Raw genomic sequence first — 19227 nt, 5'->3', positions numbered from 1 at the left:
CTCCAAAAAACAGCTAGAGAGATCTTTCCAAAGTACACACTGGAACAACATTGGGTTACTCCCCAAAGGACCAGTGAAGCCCCCTCCTCAGGGGGATGATGCAGGCCTCTCTATGGGGATCCCCCAGCCCACCTCCATGTGCTCTTCATGGTGCCCCAAACCCCTCACCTCCACGGGAATCTTCTGCCTTTACTCTATGCTTGGATCTAACGACATCTCCTCCATGAGGCATCCCGCAATTCTCTCAGAATTAATCACTGCTTCCTCTGGAAGCCTCTGCATCACCCTGTTTAATTTCTCCTGCAGAGCACCTAGCTATGGACAGTCTACCAGAGAACTAAGAGAAAGGGTTAGTGTCCCCCCGAAACACAGGCTGTGTATGTTCAACTCTCTATGCCTGATATTTATGAGGGCCTACAATACACTGGGTTCCCATGAAATGTTTGTGGGCCGCAGTCATCATGTCTGTATTTTTAAAGTTCAAATCTATGAGAAAGTCTTACGCATTTACAACAGTGATTTTTCTTTTGCTAAAATTAAAATGAAAGTCCACACACATTGGGGGTGAAACTGGCCTGCAAACAAGCACTCTGAGAACCACTGCAGTTAGCAGTGCAGAGCTGACCTTTGGAACGTATTCTAACAGATTTTTAAGAGTGAGTTTGCAGCTAGGATGACTCATCTGTGGGCGTGACAGAAGAATGACCACTATCTCTGTGAGGCTTTTCTTCAAGGGAAAGCAGAGAGCAGTCCACAGAACTTAGAGCATGAGCTTCAGTGGGACTGGCCAGTGGGACTGTCCAGAGGCTGATAGGAACAGCATGAGAGTTGTCTCCTTTTCCTTCTGCCTAAACTAGGGTGGTTTCTCAAACTCTATTCCTTAGAACAGCCAAAGAGGACATGGCTACATATGTGAGAGAGTGAGCTTCAATTAGAACAGTTTTTACTCATTCATAGACTGAAGGTTTTAGTAGAATTTTAATTTGAAAAATGAGTTCTGCTGCCTTTCCAAAAGAATGGCAAACCAGAAGCCTCAGGGATTGTGCCCCACTCTTCCCTGGGAAGTAAGGAGAGGCTTAGAAGTAAGAAGATTCACAAGGAAGCTGCACAAGCCCCCAGGCCCAGGTGTGGACACAGAACTTTTTCAAACTCTGTGGGAGGACAGGGAAATGTGAGCATGGCTTTGGTCTCCACAGGAGAACCACAGACCTGTCTACCCCTCTGATTTCTGAACATGTGGAACAGCGATAACCAGCCTGGTGGAGCGAGTGTCCACCAAGGACAGACCCTGGGATGGAGAGTCATCAGTCACCTTTTCCAGGAAGACTTCAATATCTTCTTCTGCAAAGTACAGCAGGTCATGTAATCTTGGGTACTTCTGCCACCCCAAACTTCTTGCCCAGAAGCTACCCTTGTTGCCTTCTGGGATGACTTCATGTTCGTGTTTTGAGTTTATTTCTTTAGTTAGCATGGGAGGCCAAGAAGACTATGGCTCTCAGCCCCAAGATGAACTCCAAGAGTCTCCATCCTATCTCCTCACCAAAACCCAGCCGAGGGCAGATAGGGCAGTGAGCCCAACCTCTCCAAGAATCAACAGACTGGAGGCTCATCCTTGTACCAGTTGATCAGGACGATGAAGGATGAAAAATATCCACGGAAGGCAGGAGCAATATTGCTATCAAGCAGGTAAAAGCCACTACTCTCCTACAACTGTTGCAACATCCTCTGAGTTGGTGACACAGTGGTTCTCCAGCCAGGACCATCCCCTAAATTACTGATGATCACTATGGTGTTAGTCCCAAATGAAGTCCAAATTCTGGCCAACTGCTCAAAGGGCTCCCAGTGGCGAGCTGGTAGCAAGTCTGTACACTCATCTCCACTAGATGAAAGCCCATGGCAAAGGAAAGTAGTTTAGAATTCAGGAGGATTTGAGTTCAGACTCTGCCTTAGCCCCTTACTAGCTGGGTGACGGAGTCTCACATTGTAGTGAACTCAAATGAGAGAGCATGTAAGAAGCTCTGCAACGAAATAAAACTGTTGTCTTTTAATTCCCAAACTCAGAAGCACATTCTTTGTGAGATCATCCCTAAGATTCCCTGCACGTTTCATTGCGGCTCTTTATGCTAACCCCAGTGTGCCCTGGGTTTCACATTCCCATTCACATGGCCAGCACTGTGGAGGGAGTTGGCTGCTGACTTCCCATCAGGACGAGCTCTATGCCTGGAACCCTCAACCCGTATTAGCTGATGGAAAAACAAAAAACTCCAGTTCCAAGAATAATGTGGTAGGGAAGAAGGAAAGGAACTAAAAGAAGACAGAGGTGGTTTGGGAGCTTACATGCTGTATCAGTTGCTTTTCTGTAGCCTGCTTCTACCTCCTCTTTGTGTCTGCCCCAAAGAGTGGGATAGTGCTGAAAATGTGGGGAAAGTTTTCTTCTTTTTATTGGGTCATTAGAGCTGTACATAATGGGGTGATTCATTGTTACATATTCATACACGCACACAATATGACAATTTAATTTGGCCAATATCATGCCCCAGTAGTTCCCCTCTCCCTCTCCTCCTCTCTCCCCCTGGTCCCTTTGCTCTACTGAACTCCCTTCTATTTTCACGAGACACCACCCCGCAACCTTTTTTTCCTTTTTTCTTCTCTAGCTTCCAGAGATGAGAAAAAAACATAACCCTTGATAGAAAGTTTGTCAGATTTTTGTTTGTTTGTTTGTTTTAAAGGAATAATTAACAGTACCCAACGTCTCACATTCCCATTTGCACAGCCAATTCTGTGCTAGGGTGTTGGTTACTAATTGCTCACCAAGATGAGCACCATGCCTGAACTCTCAAGCAGGATTTACACCAATTTCTGCCTGTATGTATATGTATAGAGCAATTGCAAAATTGTTTTCATGGAATAAAATTCATAAAGTCATCAAACAATTTCCCTGTATCTCACGGCGATTTCTTATGAACAGAAGAGCATCCTTCATCTCTTAACAGGGCTTCCACAGCCTAAGGCTGTGTGCCCTGTGAGTCAAGAGGAAACACACAGTACAGAAGCAATGCATGACCATCTCAGATGAAAACACAAAATTGGTATCTGTAAACTTCTTTGTACATCATTAATTCATTAGCTCAGAGAAACTAGAAACAGAGTCAGAACGTGAGCAAATACTGGGGTAGTTACATCCACATAGAAAGTACCGCACCTTTGGTTAAAAAGCAGAATCTATGAAGTTATCTTAGTTTTTCAACTGCTCAGCCAGTGCAGCTCCAAGCCAGCCACCATCAGCCACACGTGCAAGCGAGCCAGCATGCTGCCCACTGCAGAGGGCACACCAAATGCTCTTCCTAGCTCTAGTCCTCTGCCACAGCCAGCCTCGCCTGCATTAAAAAAGTTGGAGGACTTGGGGAGAGGCCCAGTGCTCATCAGTGGGCTGTGAGATGACATTGTTTTTCAGTGTGGAACAAAACCACAAATTTAATTAACGTATGGGGAGAGGGAAAAGCAATGATGTACTCTAAAAATTATTTTTTACTCTAAACTATAATCCCTTCATATGAAGTGTAAGTCCTTTGCATTTCCAAAACAGCATTAGAGAAAAACAAAGGTCATGCAAGTTTTATTGCGAATTTTAGAAGGGTTGAAAAGTAGGGAGAGTTTTTTATTTTATAATTATCCATGCCTTCATTTTTGCTATGAAATGTGTTTTAAGAAACTGGAAAATGAGGCATGTTTTGGTAAAAAATTTTAACTGGTACTGCAAACATGAGTTTGATCAAGAGCTTTTCCATGCCAAAGAGCCATCTTTTTTGCTTAAGGCCACACTTTAAATTTCTTTTTAATAAGAGAGCCATTCACTTTTAAAAGAACATTAAGCAATGTGGAAGAAATCTGGCTAAAAATACTCTATGTTGGAAGAGACATACATGAAGAAGATATATTTTTAAAAGTATTTTCAAAAATGCATCAAAAGTACAAATCAAAATGATTTCTAAATATTTCTAATAAGTAATTTTGTGATCACTTTGGAAATCAATTTTTTAAAAAATAACATCTCCATCAAGTCTGCATCTCTGGACCAACTTCTTGTTTTTAAAGCTCTCCTAGCCAAGGGCTGCTTGGTGGACATTCAAAGGCATTTTTTTTTTTAAAAAATTGTCTTTCTGTGCTGAAAAGTTATCAAGGCCAGCTCTCTGCTGCATTTGCATTGTTATTAGGAAAACACACACACACACACACACACACACACATTCACTCACTCACTCACTCTCTCTTTTTTCTCTCTCACCCGCACATTGAGTTTAATGTGAGGCTAGTACAGAAACAGAGAGATTAGACACAAAGAAATGTAAACAGCTCTCACATGCGAGGAAACTAGGTTACCAGAATCCCAGCACCAGGCATTCACCAGTCACCATGGAAAACAGGAAGTGAGATGCATAGCAACCACAAGCCAAAAAGCAGAAAAGCGCATACCTTTAGCTTGGAATGAAAATCACGAGATTTCCTTCTGGCAAGAACCTGAATGTGACTAGACACCTGCAGGGTAGGGGAAGGGAGGAAAACAAAGGAAAAGCCTGTAACCATGGAGATGAAAAGCCCCCTACAACTGGGCAAGCCAGACGTACCTTAATGGCGGCTTGAATTTCTCGAACTTTCTTTCTTGCTAAGACCTGTATATGACTAGACACCTACATTGTTCGGGTTTATGAGGGGAAACAAAAAACAAAACAAAACAAAACAAAAAAAGGAAATCAAAGATAAAATCGCTACTCCTCGGGAGGGGTGTGGGGAGGGGGGAGGTTATTTGCATCTCAACAAAGCTCTGCAGTTAGGAATACACAGTCCCAGCCAGACACCAAGCCCCCAGCACTGCTCTAAGCTTTTCAGACTGGGTCATCACTGCAGTGACTTGATTCAGGACCAAAGTTGAGGCTCATCTCTGTTTTTCTACCCGGGAAAAATCACGGGCATTGGGAAAAACTTATTATGGGAGGGATGAGAGGGGAGAGTAGGATTGCTTTCTTTATAAAATTTAAAAAAAAAAGGTGGGGGTAGTGGTAAATGAAAATATTTATAGCTTCTCAGCATCAGTAGGGAAAATCCCTTTTTCTAGATTTAGAGAAGATGATCCATAAATTAGCACATAGTACAGAATCAAAAAGCTGAAGCTGTCGGTTGTATTCTGATCTCATTAAGAGCTCTGGATTCTGTAGCAAATGTTAAAATAATACTGACATGTAAATTAGATTTCAAAGAGAAATGGAAAGACCCAGTTAGCAGAGCTTTTTTTTTTCTTTTCCTTTTTTTTCTTTGCCCTTATAAATATCTTTAATCCTTCCACTCTTTTGGGTATTGACTGGGTGCCAAGTGGATTTGCATATTATTACAAAGCGAAATGTGTGAATACAGCCAGCCAGCCAGCCATCCTGTTAAAAATCTGGGTTGAAAACCACACGGATTTGCTGAACAACAAATTCACATTGGAGAGGTATCACCAACTGCTGCCTAAAAACATCCCCAGGATGCCGGGGTGTGGAAACGTAGCCAAGTCCAGCTTCTGAAACACAATGATTCCACTGGGTAAACAAATTTGCATCTCTTTCAATGAGACTTGGTTAAATTTAGAAGAGTCCCCCAGTGAAGGGGGTCACCAGGCAAATGACCAGAGCTCACAGGCCAGCAGACAGCCTAGGTCCAGCATTTTCAACAGGTAAGGGATTAGCTTTGCCCATCTCCAAAATTCAGAATCTTCCATTTAGGAGTTTAGGGGCTCAGACTTTAGGGCGATTAACTCATTTCAAACTCTAGTGACTCTAAAAACAGTATTTATGGTAATAAAAGATCCTTTGATCTTTAAATGTCTTTGCATTTCAATTATTCAATTTTCTTTTCTACTTTTTTTTTTTAAGTACAGAGAAGCAGGGACTCCCCCATCCTCTTCACCCCTCCATCTGGCTCCTGCTGTTATTTGTTTTCACCCGAATTTTGTTCCTCTGTGATTCTCTGAATTGATGAGGGCCACCGTCGGGGGACATCCCCCAAGCAGACAATGCCCTGCCTCTGTGCTGGCAGGCAGCCACCCCCTTGTGCTGAGTCAGCACAGGCCCTGGGGGTACATGGAGTATTCCCAGGAAAAGGCCTCAGCCCCTCACCAACACTCACAAAACAACCCCTCATTTGGGAAGGGAACCGGCTGTTGCTTGGTGGTAATGTGAGACCACAGGTTAGCTTGCATTTTTTGTTTGATTATTATTATTTTTTTAAAAGACGGGATTCAAGTTGCCCAGGTTGGCTACAAACTTATGATCCTCCCATCTCGGCCTCCCAAGTTGCTGGGATTACAGGCGTGCGCCACCACACCTGGCAAACTACATTTTATAAAGTTGTGCCATATCATTCAGCATAGGTCAACACTTGAAAAAACATTTTTTTTTTTTTGTTAATAACTCACCCATGAGATGTTTTTTTTTGTTTTCCTTTCTCTCTTTCTGTTTTCAGTTAAACACTAACTAACTTCTCATCCATTCCAGTTCTGAACTGGGTCACATCAGCGATTTGGGCTGCTTTATATCTGAAAGGGCCAGGGAAGGCAGAGCCCTGGCAAAGGGCAGAGGAGAATCCCTGCCCCTGCCCTGCACAGAGGTATTTAAGTTGTAACTTCATTTCAGTCATGGCAGCTACTGACAAAAAGCCATTGCTTAAGCGACAGTGCCCTGGATGCACATCATTCAGTATCACGCTTGGGCCAGATACTCAAGGCTGCCAGCGTTATTTTTGCATTGAAAGGATGACTAATGTGTAATTGCTCCAGGATATTACAGTGCACAAAATCTCCAAAATTGCATGACTTGCAGGTGTAGTTACACCTGCAGCTTTTGCAACGTTGACAGATATATGTTTTGGGAAAGAAATGCCAGCTTTGAAATATAGCACAGGGACAGCGGAGTCACTGTCCTTCGCACGGAAACTTTCCCACATCAAATGAAAAGAACTTGAGAGACCGCATACTCAAGGGTCACTGAAATGATGAACAGTGAAAACAGCCAATTTGAAACACCTACAATGCTGATGTCCTTACAGGGAACTGGGACTGGGGCTCCTAGGAGCCAAAGCACAGCAGCCACTGCAGCCAGATGCCTCCTGGGGCCATTCGCGGACATGCACAACTCCCAGGGTGGTTACTGTACCTGCTTTCTGGTCCTCGTCTTCCCTGTCCTGAGTTTGATGTATCTGGCTATCAGTTCATTCCTACCTGAAAGAAAGAAGCATTTCCAGTGAGGTGGGTCACATACCAACACACATGCATGCCCCTAGAAGCCAGAAATCAGCATCAAGAATTTTTAAATTGCATCTAGGAGTTTATTCATGATAGAAAGAAGAAAAAAAAATCAGTAGGGGCTGGGGCTCAGTGGCAGAGTTCTTGCCTGGCACACGTGAGGCACTGGGTTCAATCCACATATAAAAAAAAGCAAATAAAATAAAAGTCATGCTGCCCATCTACAACTGCAATTTTTTTTTCAGTAGGATTCTTTGAAAAAATATCTACTAGGGGAAATAAAGAGAAAGGGCACTTAATTTTAAACTTCTGCTCTGTTGAGGCCAGAAATGGATCTTTGTAAACTGTGCCTTTTTGTTTGCATCTAAATGGGTAGTCACTTCGAAAAGTAACAAATATAAAGGATTAGTCTGGAAGTAAACAAACCCAGTTCTGTTTTAGTCTTTTATTTTTCAGGTTCATTTTCCTCCTGATCCCTCATCAGGGCTCCTCCCTGTAGATATGTCCAGTTAAAGTCATTATTGTCACAAGAGAATGAATCCCTGTGGCCACAGAAGCCCTACAATGACAAGAAGCTGAGCAGAGTGAAAGCAGTAACTAATGGCACAAGATTGTGCCAGTGGAAACCCGACAAACTCCAAGCTTTAGAACCTTTTTGGGTTTAAAACACACACACATACACACCCCTACCTAAAAGTAAACAAAAACCTGCCATCTCTACCCGACCAGGAGGCTGAGAAGTTACACACAGAGAGCTTAACTTGGAAGAACTATAATAGGAAAATACATCCCCAGAGGCTAGCAGAGAAACTATTTACTAAGATCCCATGTGAAATAAAAGCCCACTCTGCAAGATGTGGGGCCTTCAAGAGGGTCCAATTTATGACTTCAACTTTTGCACTAGGAACTGAAAATATTTTTACATACTCAGTGCAATAAATGGAAAACTCTCACTTCACAGCACTGCTTTTGGCTGCCTGTAACCTATTTCGTCCCACTGTCCCAGATGTTGTGGAACACCTATAAAACTTAAATATATGTAGTATAATATGTAATATAATTATATAATAACATAATTATGGTATAATAGGATCATTATAATATAGTAATATTAATATTATATAAGCTCTGGATTATTATTTCCAAACTATTTTAATGGACCTGGGTCAATTTCCTTGGAATCCTCACAAAATTGAAAACAGAGGTCTTGATGGACTAATCAATTCCATCCTAATGAGAACTCCTTTGGGCTGCAGCATTCCTCCACATGCTTATTGCCCGCCAGGGGGCTGTCAAGCTGGAGTCCAGTTCTCCTTCCAGGTCCACCCCTCAGGAAGTCTTGAACCACCCAAGTGGGTTTGGCTTTCTTGCTCTACCTGCAATCCACGGCAGCACAACCTGCACTTCTCCCTCCTGACATGTTCCACTCTGTGGCTACCGTCCGAATGGCAGAGCTGGCTATGTCATTTATGTTCTAACTTCCCAGCTATACTGCACACCCCAAGAGGGCAAGAACTGTGTCTTGCTCCCCAGGATCCCCCTAGTCCCCTTTAAGTACACAAAGACTGAAAAGGGAAATAACACAGACTTATGAAGGAGTAACCATGTCCCCAGATCTCCCCAGCAGAGTCAACAAAGAAGGACACGGATGAGGATCACCACGACAGTATGCACACGGACGTTGTGTCTGAGATTCCCATCTCCAACACTGCCCAGAATGTCCTGTAATCATGGCCCTCCCTGCCCACCTCCTGCCCATGTTAGGATTGTGCAGGACATGGTCACCACCAGAAGGCAAATAAATCATGGATTCTTGGAGGTAGAAAATGAGTCATATACTCCCACCCTGAAATTCCAAATCTGCATAAGCCAAAGTCAGCACTTCTGCGAATTGAAGAAGTATCTTGAAATATGTTTAAGAATAAAACATTCTACCTCTGTAAATGCAGCCTAACACTGTGTTAGATTTTTAAGGATCATGATAAACTTGGGACTTCTAAGTCCTGCTCATATGGGCTACTCCTCAGATACCTCCCTACCATTGTTCCCAGTCTTTTTATACATAGCTGGTATTTTTCAGAGCCAAATGCAAAACCTTACGTTTATTTCTACTACATTTCATTCTGTTAAATTCAGCCTATCATTTCAGCCTGTCAAAATCTTCTCAGGTCTCATTTTGTAACTAAATGTACCCTTTAAGGGTAAAGACCTCCAAAATTCAGTTTCCAGAATTGCTTTGATAAGCATTCTCTTTCTGACTTTTGAGAACTACCAATATCTCCTGTAGTGTCATCAGGTCTACTTGTCCATCTCTCAAATGGCTGTACAGATTTTGCAATTTGTCTCAAAGGCTCACTGACAGCAAAGCCTAGCTAGGAGTGCCTAATTACCAGAAGCCAGACCTAGAAGACAATGTCTGCAGACAAGCCAAGCATCCTCCAGCTCAGGCTGCACTGTGCTCCCTGTTCAGGGCTGTCTGAGTGGCCAAGAGGAAATAAATCCAGGGCTCTGTGTGACATGCAATTTCATCTGAACCTTATCCAGACTGGGGGCGGGGGCGGGGGGGGGAGAGGTCTCCTGCCCCAAACTTGTTTATTTTCTGTGAATGCAGACAGAAAATGCTTAATAGAAGAGACATATAACCTATACAACTATTCTCATTTTTTAATGGCATTTTGTTGAATAAGATCAATATCATGGACAGCCAGGTATAGCCTGTAGTCTATGCTAATGGAACCTTCCGGAGTTAGACAAGATCATACTTTAATCACACTTTAACAAAATCACTTGTAAAAAAAAAAAATCACTATTTCTAGGGCTGGGGATATAGCTCAGTTGGTTGAGTGCTTGCCTTGCATGCACGAGGTCCTGGGTTCAATCTCTAGCACACACACCCCTCCCCCGCCCCCAAAAAAGTTCACTATTTCTACAACGGGCCCTGAATAGTCAACATAGCCACATTTTCTTGAAAGCTCATCTCAAGTCTCATAAGCCTATTTTTTTTTTTTAAAGAGAGAATTTTTATATTTTATTTATTTATTTTTTTAGTTTTCGGCGGACACAACATCTTTATTTGTATGTGGTGCTGAGGATCGAACCTGGGCCGCACGCATTCCAGGTGAGCGCGCTACCGCTTGAGCCACATCCCCAGCCCAAGCCTGTTCTTTAGATGAGCAAGACCACCCTTCAATCGCTTGTGTTCTTTCTTTCATACCACATTTCAAGGCATGAATAGTAATTATTTTAAATATTAGAATTGCCTGTTTTAACTAAGAAAGCCCATTCTTGACTCATAGAAACCTAATACATTTTCTCTAATGCTCTAATATTGCTTTTAAAAAAACTAATAAGATTTCAACTCTCGTAATCTAAATTAATAACTTCATTGAACATTTTAATTTGGTAGTACAAGTTAGCCTGTTATCAAGATCAAATTATTTTAAATAATTTCTTAAAGTAGCAAATATACAAAATCCTTTAAATAAAAGCTATCAATGGTATGGCTTTGAGTCTATTAAAATTTGCTGGGTCTAATTCTAAATCTTCCCAGAATTAAGATATACTTACACATTAGAGAAACAAGTGTAGTGTTCCAATTTTAGAATATCTTTTTCATTGCTTAGATTGCACATATATTAGCAATATCAATTAAGTTATGATTGGGCACCCTGAGACCTATTTGCGTTTCTACAGTCCTGCTCTCTAAATGCAGTGGTCTATATAGCCCTGAATTTGAATCATGTTACTAAGGTGCAGAATTCCCTGTCCAAGAGCAGAGGCTCAGCAACACTAACCATCACCGAAGTAACTGGGGAGGGGTCTCTAGCCTGCACAGCATGATCTTGGTTTGCAGCCACAATTCCAATTTTAGATGTTAGGAATTTTAACCCTTGCTTCTCCAATTCTTGTGCATGTGAGCGCTCTCTCTCTCTCTCTCTCTCTCTCTCTCTCTCTCTCTCTCTCTCATACACAAGCATATACATGCTTAATGCAGTAAGCCTTATATTACAAAAAATGACTTTAAACAAGGTCAATTTTAAAGTTAATTGCTACTTTCTTAAGCCAATCTTGCATCACTCAGGGATGATCTCCTCCATGCTTTCTGTCATACATCTTTGGTGAATCAGGGAAGGATGTATAACAAAAGAAGACAGCATGCCTGCCCACAACAGGTTCACTGTCTCACACAAGGGCTACAACCAGACAGCAAATCAGCTTCACACATCCAGTGGCAGCTACTGCCTTCAAAGAGTTTCTGGAATATGCCTGGATAACAGATCACAAGCAATTTCAAAAATCTAGAAAGGTTTCCCCACAGTACTGGAACATAACCCGGGCCCTTAACAACAGGTTACATTCCCTCCCACATTTTATCATGAAATATTTTAGACATACAGAAAAAAATTTACGCTAAACACTATATTCCCCATCTAGATTCTACCACAGGTTGAATATCCCCCATCTGAAATGCTGGGAACTGAAAGTATTTTGAATTTGGGGGTTTTGTATTTTGGAAAATGTACATATCCATAACGAGTATCTTGAGAACAGGACATAAGTCTAAACATGAATTTCATCTATGTTTCACATACACACCTTACACAGCCTGAAGGTAATTTTATACATTATTTTTAGTGCACCTGTGTTTTATCTACAACCTGTTGTATGAGATCTGATGTGGAATTTTCCACTTAAGGTATCAGTTGGCACTCAAAATATTTTGGATTTTGGAGCATTTCAAATATCTGGCTTGAGGATGTTCAACCTGTATTCACTTTTTCTGTTCTTGTTCTGTCACCTTTCCTCCCATCTGTCCAATCCTCTGCTCAAGCCGTCTTATTTAGATGTTGTTTGCTGCATTTCAAAATAAGTTGCCAGCATGGTAACACCTTCCCTGTGTACCTCAGGGCACACATTAACTACAGCGCCAAGACTGATCTGACAGAATGGAGCAGAGCAGGTTGAAGACTACTTGAGACAGAGGAAGTTGCATTTCTTCAAATAAACAAGCAGGAAACTGGGACTCAAAAAAAACAAAAAAAACAAAAACAAAAAACAAACTATGGTCTCCTGACACTCAAGGTCCTTAGCCCATCACCCACAATTTCTCCAGGTCAATCATGACATCCACAGTATTTCTGGTTCATATCCTTCGTTATCTCTCTGCAAATAGTATAATCACTTATAGAGCTGAGTGACCATGTCACACTTCACCACAGGGTGTCACCATTCTATAGCTTCTCTGGAGCATAAAATTTCTAGTGCCAAAAGAGCAGCATTCTTCTTCAAGTCAGATTCTGCAGCTGTCCTTGCTCCTCAGAAGACCAACAGGACCTGGCCTGCCACTATGGTTCCACCATCCTCACGGGGCACTGTGATCTCAATTTGTTTTGATCTTTCCTTTCTCCTAAACAGCAGGACACAGCTGAAAGTGAGCCCATCCCTGGCTTCTCCAGCATCCTGGGTTGCCATGAAATCTCCTCCTAAAGGGACAGGACAGGGAGACTGGCAGAAAGGCATGGAGTCTGCACTGGGCTTGCCTTCCCCAGACAGAAGACTGGTTAACGTGGTTGTGGGCTGTGAGTGTAATGGGATGTGGCCTCAAGGTCATGTTTGAGGCACAGCAAATGTAGGGTCTGTGGCTAGAAATTGTAGCCCAGAGACACTCAGCTTTAACAGTGTTAGGAGCTACTTTGTAATTGAATGGAGTCAGGGAGCCACAAAGAAAGCAGCAGCAAAAGGAAGGGTCCTCTTTCCTGGCCACAGCCAGTTCTGAGGCAAATTCACCCCTGCATGGCTTGAGCTGCCCTGAGCCTGGGGAAGGGGCTCTAGCTCCTGTACTCTGAGGTCTTCTCTCATGAGCAGGGATAGCTGTGCCAAGATTCCCCACCCCTTCTTTCCATATTAAAAGACTGAAAGATTGCTAGAACACACTGTGTCAACAGACTGCGCTGCTACAGCTGCAGTGGGCTCCTGCCACCCCAACCCAACCCCCAGATTCTAACACAGCCCCAAAGGCTATCAGGCTACTAGAATGTCCTCTATCAACACCTTGAGCCTTCAAAGCTCTGTGTTGTGTGGACAATGGCTCTCATGGCCTGACTGTCCTTGTTCCTGCACGCCTGGATTCCGCCTGCCTTACAAAGGCCTTGTCCTTCTTGAGTCTTTGAGCTGGAAAAGTCCTCCAGGCCTCCCTTCCCCTCGACATGACCACATGCATCTCTTCTCGGCCCTCCCTTCCCAGGCAGCCGGGTGTGGAGGACATCCTCCATCACAGCACAAAAGAGGCTCCCACATCCCTACGATCTGGGCTGACATGGGATCATCATAAAGTACAAAGAATAAAGAGGACCCAATGGGCAGAAGAAAAGACAGATGCCTCTGCAAGGTGACGTGATCACGGGGCACGGCCACCCCAGTGGTGCTGTCCTCCCATGCCAGCAGCAGCATGAAACACGGAGACAGAAGATGGTGTTCGAATAGTTGCTAGCCACAGGACCCAACTCATTAGCTGAAGAAAAAAAATATCTTAGGATACAAAAAGGCGACAATCAGAATTCACAGGTGTGGGGTAAATGGTAGCAAACCAAGTGTTACCGGCCAGGGTGGGGTCTATAGGAGGGGGGGTGTTTGTTCAATGAAGCCATCCAAACATTCTCCTGAAGACCTGGGGGTGGGGGGCCAATCTGAGCAGGCAGGACGTGATCTTTATTAACCAACTGACTTGTGAGGAGTTAAAAATTAGCCATTTCTTTCACACTGCTGCCACTGCATCTTGTCCCCAGTAACATTGGGAAAGAAGGGAGGTCTGCCAGGGCTGGCCAGCCACCTGCCAGTCAGACACCAACTGTATGTACATGGCTGGGGGCAAGCGACATGCTAGAATTAGGGGAGTAGAAAGTTGCCACCACCAAGGGCCATTTGAGAGCTCACCTGGAAGAACAGGCGGAATGCTCCCACTGTGTGCTCCCACTGTGTGCTCTCACAGCCGCCCAGGGCTCATTCACAGCACCCAGCTACCAGGGTCTGTTTCAACACCCGATCCCCCAGCTGCCAGACAGGAAGCTCCCCCAGGGCTCGGGTGGAGCTGGAGTTCAGCTCATCAAAGTGCCATGGTGGTGAGAACACAGTGGATCCTCAGTAGGTTCTAACTAAACGGAGGAACTCAAAGGAGGGGTGGAAATCAGCAGGGGAGGTGAGGCTAGAGGGCAAGAAAAAGTACGTGAAAAAGAGCACAGAATCTGTCCTGAGCATCGCCCATGAGGAAGCTGTGGGACCAGTGCCTCACTTAATCCCAATATAAATCATTGACTGAAACTCAGGCCAATGTGGAAAATCACCAGAAAGGGGCAGGCAGCCTGTTCTGGGTTGTCAGGGGTGAGCACTGCATGTTCCAGAACTAAAGGTTTACAGAAAGGATGGATGGGTTTCAGGAGGTGAGCAGTGACAATTCTGAGATAACTGCTCCACATTCGCCCAGGGGCACATAAAGAACAGCTCTGGAAGAAAAAAAAAAATACAGAAGAAAGCTATATTAACCCTGTTCAGTCCAAATTTCTGTCTGGAATCCCTGTAAATGCCTGGCAATAACTCAAGCTCCACCTTCTAGGGAATTTGTATCCGTCAATGGCCCTGATAACATTATCAAGTGACAGTTCCATAAAACACTGTGTTCTCCATCTTAGCAGGCCAGCTTACCCACTACACATTTGCATTGGATTATAAGGGTTGAAAGGGACAAACAAGTAAAAAATCTAAGGTTATATACTGAATACAACACCTCTAACGTTGGACAGAAGTTCTCTGTGTTGCAACTACGTCTAGAACAAAATTAAATATGAAGTTTTCTAATGGCTCATTTGCTACAAAGCAATAAATATATGTCATACAGTCACCTTTTAACAGGTAAATAGTTTGACTGTTGTAATATTTTCACTATGCCCTTAGCCATTCTTCTTTGAATCTAACAAGAGTTTCCTGAAACAGCTCCAGGTTAGTGACTCCCCTGATCTAAGACCTTCAATGACTCATTTCCTATAGTCTAAAGGCCTAAACTACTTTAGTGTGGTATCCAATGTTATCTCACCATCTGGCCCCTACTGCCACCAGCTATCCACATCAAACACACAGCTTCCTGTTCCCTGAATCCATGCTGCCCTCCTACAGTTTTACTCAACAGCAAAAGTGCCCCTTAAGATAATCAATCAACATCCTTCCAGGTCCAGTGTAGATGTTATGTCCTCCATGAAACCCTGCCTGAAATGTGCCTGGAATATGCACCTGACATTAGTGCAAGTGGGGAGGTGTGAGCCCGGGAGCTGGGTGATTGGAGCTCACCTCATGAGCCCATGGCTGGGAGAGACCATGATTTTACAAAGCAAAATGAAACAAAAGATACCGTGGGTAAAGAAAGGGATGAGGGCTTGGCTCAGGCTGGGAAGGAGCATGAGAGTCAGCACAGTTCTCCGTGTCCTACTGCGTCAGGGCCCAGGATATCCAGCAGATACCAGCTGGCTCTCATCAGAGTGCCTTGTGCAACAGGCTGTAAGCATCCACAAGGCAGCTTAGTGCCTTCAGCATCTTGGAATCCCACACCTCAAGGTGTGTATGGCATTGAATGGAATCTGAACTTGCTGTCCAACTGTGACCTAAATAGACCCCAATCCACAGGATCTCAGGGCAGTGTTTCTTCCCAACATTTCTTATTATTCATCTCTTTCAGGTCCACTTGTGACTAATTTGGCCTTCTAACATCAGGAGGATCTCATCCATTTTAAGAAAAACACCTACTCCTCAGTGCACTGCTGTATAGGACTCCTTAACTCCAGGACTAGGAGCTTCATAGGAGTTTGCAAAATCATCGTGTTTTCCCACACCTCTGCCTTCTGAAGCTATCTCCCCTCAATGGTTCATTCCCTTGTTCTTCACCTGCATTCCTATTCATCCCTGTAAGCCCCAGCTGGAATAACCCCCACACATACCCAGGGAAGTCTGGGAGCCACCCAAATTGAATTCCTCAGTTCCTTCTCTGTACCCTCAAGTACTGAGCACACACCCCTGGTGGACTGGCTGCAGTTACTTATCCCTAGGACTGTTCATCCCCTCTTAGAACAGGGACTGCTCTAGGAAAAGCATCCATCTGGTTCTCTCTGGCCCCAGATCTGGCACCTACTAAGCAGATGCTCAACAAATGTTTTCTGTTGTTGTTTTTGTTGTGGTGATGCTGAGGATGGAACCCAGGGCCTCACACACATTAGGCAAGTGCTCTACCATGGAACTACATCCCCAGTCCTTGATAAATGTTTACAATAAACAAATGAATGAGCATGCCCCTTCTGTATGAAGAACATAAAAAGACAGGATCTAAAATAAGATTATGAAAACTGGCCAGCATCGCCAGTATCACCTGAAGTCCGTAAGTCCTTCTCATTAATACGATTTCAGAGAGAGGTGGCAGGATTTTCCACACCTTCATTCTGGTCTCTCAGCACATGTGTAAAAAATGGCACAAGCATGACCTATAGGTGCCCTTTCCTTCTTCCTGCCTCACCCCCACCCCTGCCACAGTACTAGGGACCTGGTTCAAAAAAAAAAAAACAAAAAACCCTAATCTCAACATTACTCAACATTAACCCAGGAAAGTCTTGTTAATGAAAAACTCCAGGAACACTCTGTTTATTTGTGAGTTGGCTTTAGAGAAGTGTGAAATCCACACATCAGAAGTGCTAACAACTGCTCTTTAATGGAGAATCTTTAATGGTAACAATACTGCAGATTGGGGGGGTGGGGGGGTGGGGGGATTTGTTTTGTTTCTGTGGTGCTGGGGACAGAAGCCAAGACCCCAAGTCAGACTTCTGTATTTTTTTACTCATATGCATGTCATCCTGGATCCTTCTGGGGAAAGGTGACTTATTAGTTGAGTGAGTTAGGCAGCTAAACGCCTCTGAACCTCATTTTCTATCTATATAATGGGGCTAACAGCATTCACTCTGAAAGGCTGCTGTATACATTAGCAACAACAAACGTGAAGGTTCTGGTAACCTGGAGATGCTGTAAAAGGATCCTATAACTATTATGCAATGTCACTGCACTGGGCTTGCATGTTTTCCTTGTTTGAACTAATACATAAGGTCCTAAAGAAGGATTAAAAAGGCTTTCTGGGGCTAGGTTTGTAGCAATGGTAGAGTGCCTACCTAGCACATGTGAGGCACTGGGTTCGATCCTCAGCACCACATAAAAACAAACAAACAAACAAACAAATAAATAAATAAAATAAAGTTATTGTGTCCATCTACAAATAAAAAATAAGTTTAGGACATATACCACTTGGCATCTAGTATAAACCTACAATGCTCCTTATTTTCAATGAAGTTGAAATTGAACATCTTCTCCATGTTACACTGAAAATATTTTCAAAATCTTTGCATCACCCTCAATTTTCAAAATTGCATGACCATCAAAATTGTCTCCAAGTGGGGCTGGGGATGTGGCTCAAGCGGTAGCGCGCTCGCCTGGCATGCGTGCGGCCCGGGTTCGATCCTCAGCACCACATACAGACAAAGATGTTGTGTCCGCCGATAACTAAAATAAAATAAATATTAAAAAAAAAATTGTCTCCAAGTAAAAGATGCACTTTATTGTGGCATAATAACATCAAGAGGTCAGTATGCAAGCCACTTTCTTAGTACAGTAATCTTTTAATTTGAAATGGATTATTCACTGAATAAAATAGCAGGAATTGGGTTTTTTACCAGAACTTACTGTGGCCATATTTCTTAAAATTTATGACAGAGTGTAAAATTATCTCTCTGGGTAGTCTGGAGGCACTGCATTCATACCACTGGACTTGCAGAATTTAGTTCTCAGCATAAAAGCATAACTCTTCCCAGAAGAATTAACACTTAACTCCTATAACTGCTAAACAATACACACAGGTGAGTCTTTTAGACTTCAATAAAATGACACTTACCTGGAATTATCTGGTATTTAGAAAACATGCTAAGGAAAAATGTCTAAGACACTCAGCAATTCTTTTAAAGATAATATGGAAACTGTGATCTAAAGGACATTTTTAAAAGGCACTCAAAGAAACTGAAAGTTGGGGGTTAAGCTAAATGAAATCCTATTGTGTGGAGGCAGAAGAAGGTATGAAGTGGCTGAAAGCCAGACCATAAATGGCTGAATACTTACTATGTACCAGCACCATGTGAAGCACTACGCTTCCATACTCACAGTATAACCTTTAATCTAAAACTAATTCCCATTTTACAAATGCTGAAACACAGGTTCAAAGAAGTTAGGTTCCCAAATTAGCAAGCACCAGAACTAGGATCTGAACCCAGCTTTGTCTTCCACACTCATTATTTCTGTGTGTGTATGTGTGTGTGTGTGTGTGGGTGGGTGTGTGTGTGGGTGTGTGGGTGGTGTGCTGGGGATCGAACTCAGGGCCTTGCGCATTCGAGGTAAGCACCCTACCAACTGAGCTATATCCCCAGCCCTCATTATTTCTTAACCTTAGACCCAGTACTCTGAAAATAGCCTCTGCAGTAACTGACCTTCTCATAAGATCATAACTAAGTGCTCAAAGAGAACAAAATCCTAGGAGGAGGCAGAGTTCAACCACGAAATGGACTGAATGTTATGTGCGCCATTTTAAAAGTTCTCCATTCAACAACTATAACACAGCATAAAGTCCCAATTGCTCTTCATGCATCTAAAGTCTTCACAATCTGGCTCCAAGATGCTCCCCTCCTGGTCACAGAACTTTTGTCACATAGAAGGGATGATGCCCAGCTCTGTGGGAGACGCACCCCAGAATAAGACACCCTGTCTGCCCTCAAGAAGCTCAAGATCTAGAAAGGAAACTGAGGTAAGATGCCAAACCAGAGTAGTAAAGGAGTGTTAGGAAGGCAGGAGGAAATATACTGAAGAACAGTCTGACATGCGAAGTC

The 19227-nt window shown here is 43.2% G+C and overlaps 1 protein-coding gene across 8 annotated transcripts in view; it reads right to left on the bottom strand.

The window, feature by feature from the left end:
- The window catches only part of Tead1 (TEA domain transcription factor 1), a 253906-nt gene that overhangs the window by 66081 nt on the left and 168598 nt on the right, over positions 1 to 19227 (bottom strand). For 6 of the 8 annotated variants that reach the window (XM_076846902.2, XM_076846905.2, XM_076846907.2 and 3 more), the window contains 3 exons: positions 7188 to 7252; positions 4626 to 4688; positions 4474 to 4536 (listed from right to left, as the gene is read on the bottom strand). In XM_076846902.2, the coding sequence (XP_076703017.1) occupies positions 4474 to 4536; positions 4626 to 4688; positions 7188 to 7252 (191 nt within the window). The remainder of the gene's footprint in view (positions 1 to 4473; positions 4537 to 4625; positions 4689 to 7187; positions 7253 to 19227) is intronic. The other 2 variants (XM_076846904.2, XM_076846910.2) reach the window with 1 other exon arrangement.

The sequence above is a fragment of the Callospermophilus lateralis genome, chromosome 2 (assembly GCF_048772815.1).
Source record: "Callospermophilus lateralis isolate mCalLat2 chromosome 2, mCalLat2.hap1, whole genome shotgun sequence".
Classification (NCBI taxonomy): Eukaryota; Metazoa; Chordata; class Mammalia; order Rodentia; family Sciuridae; genus Callospermophilus; species Callospermophilus lateralis.
Note: the sequence above shows the minus strand (reverse complement) of the source record. Positions and strands in the feature narration are given on the sequence as shown.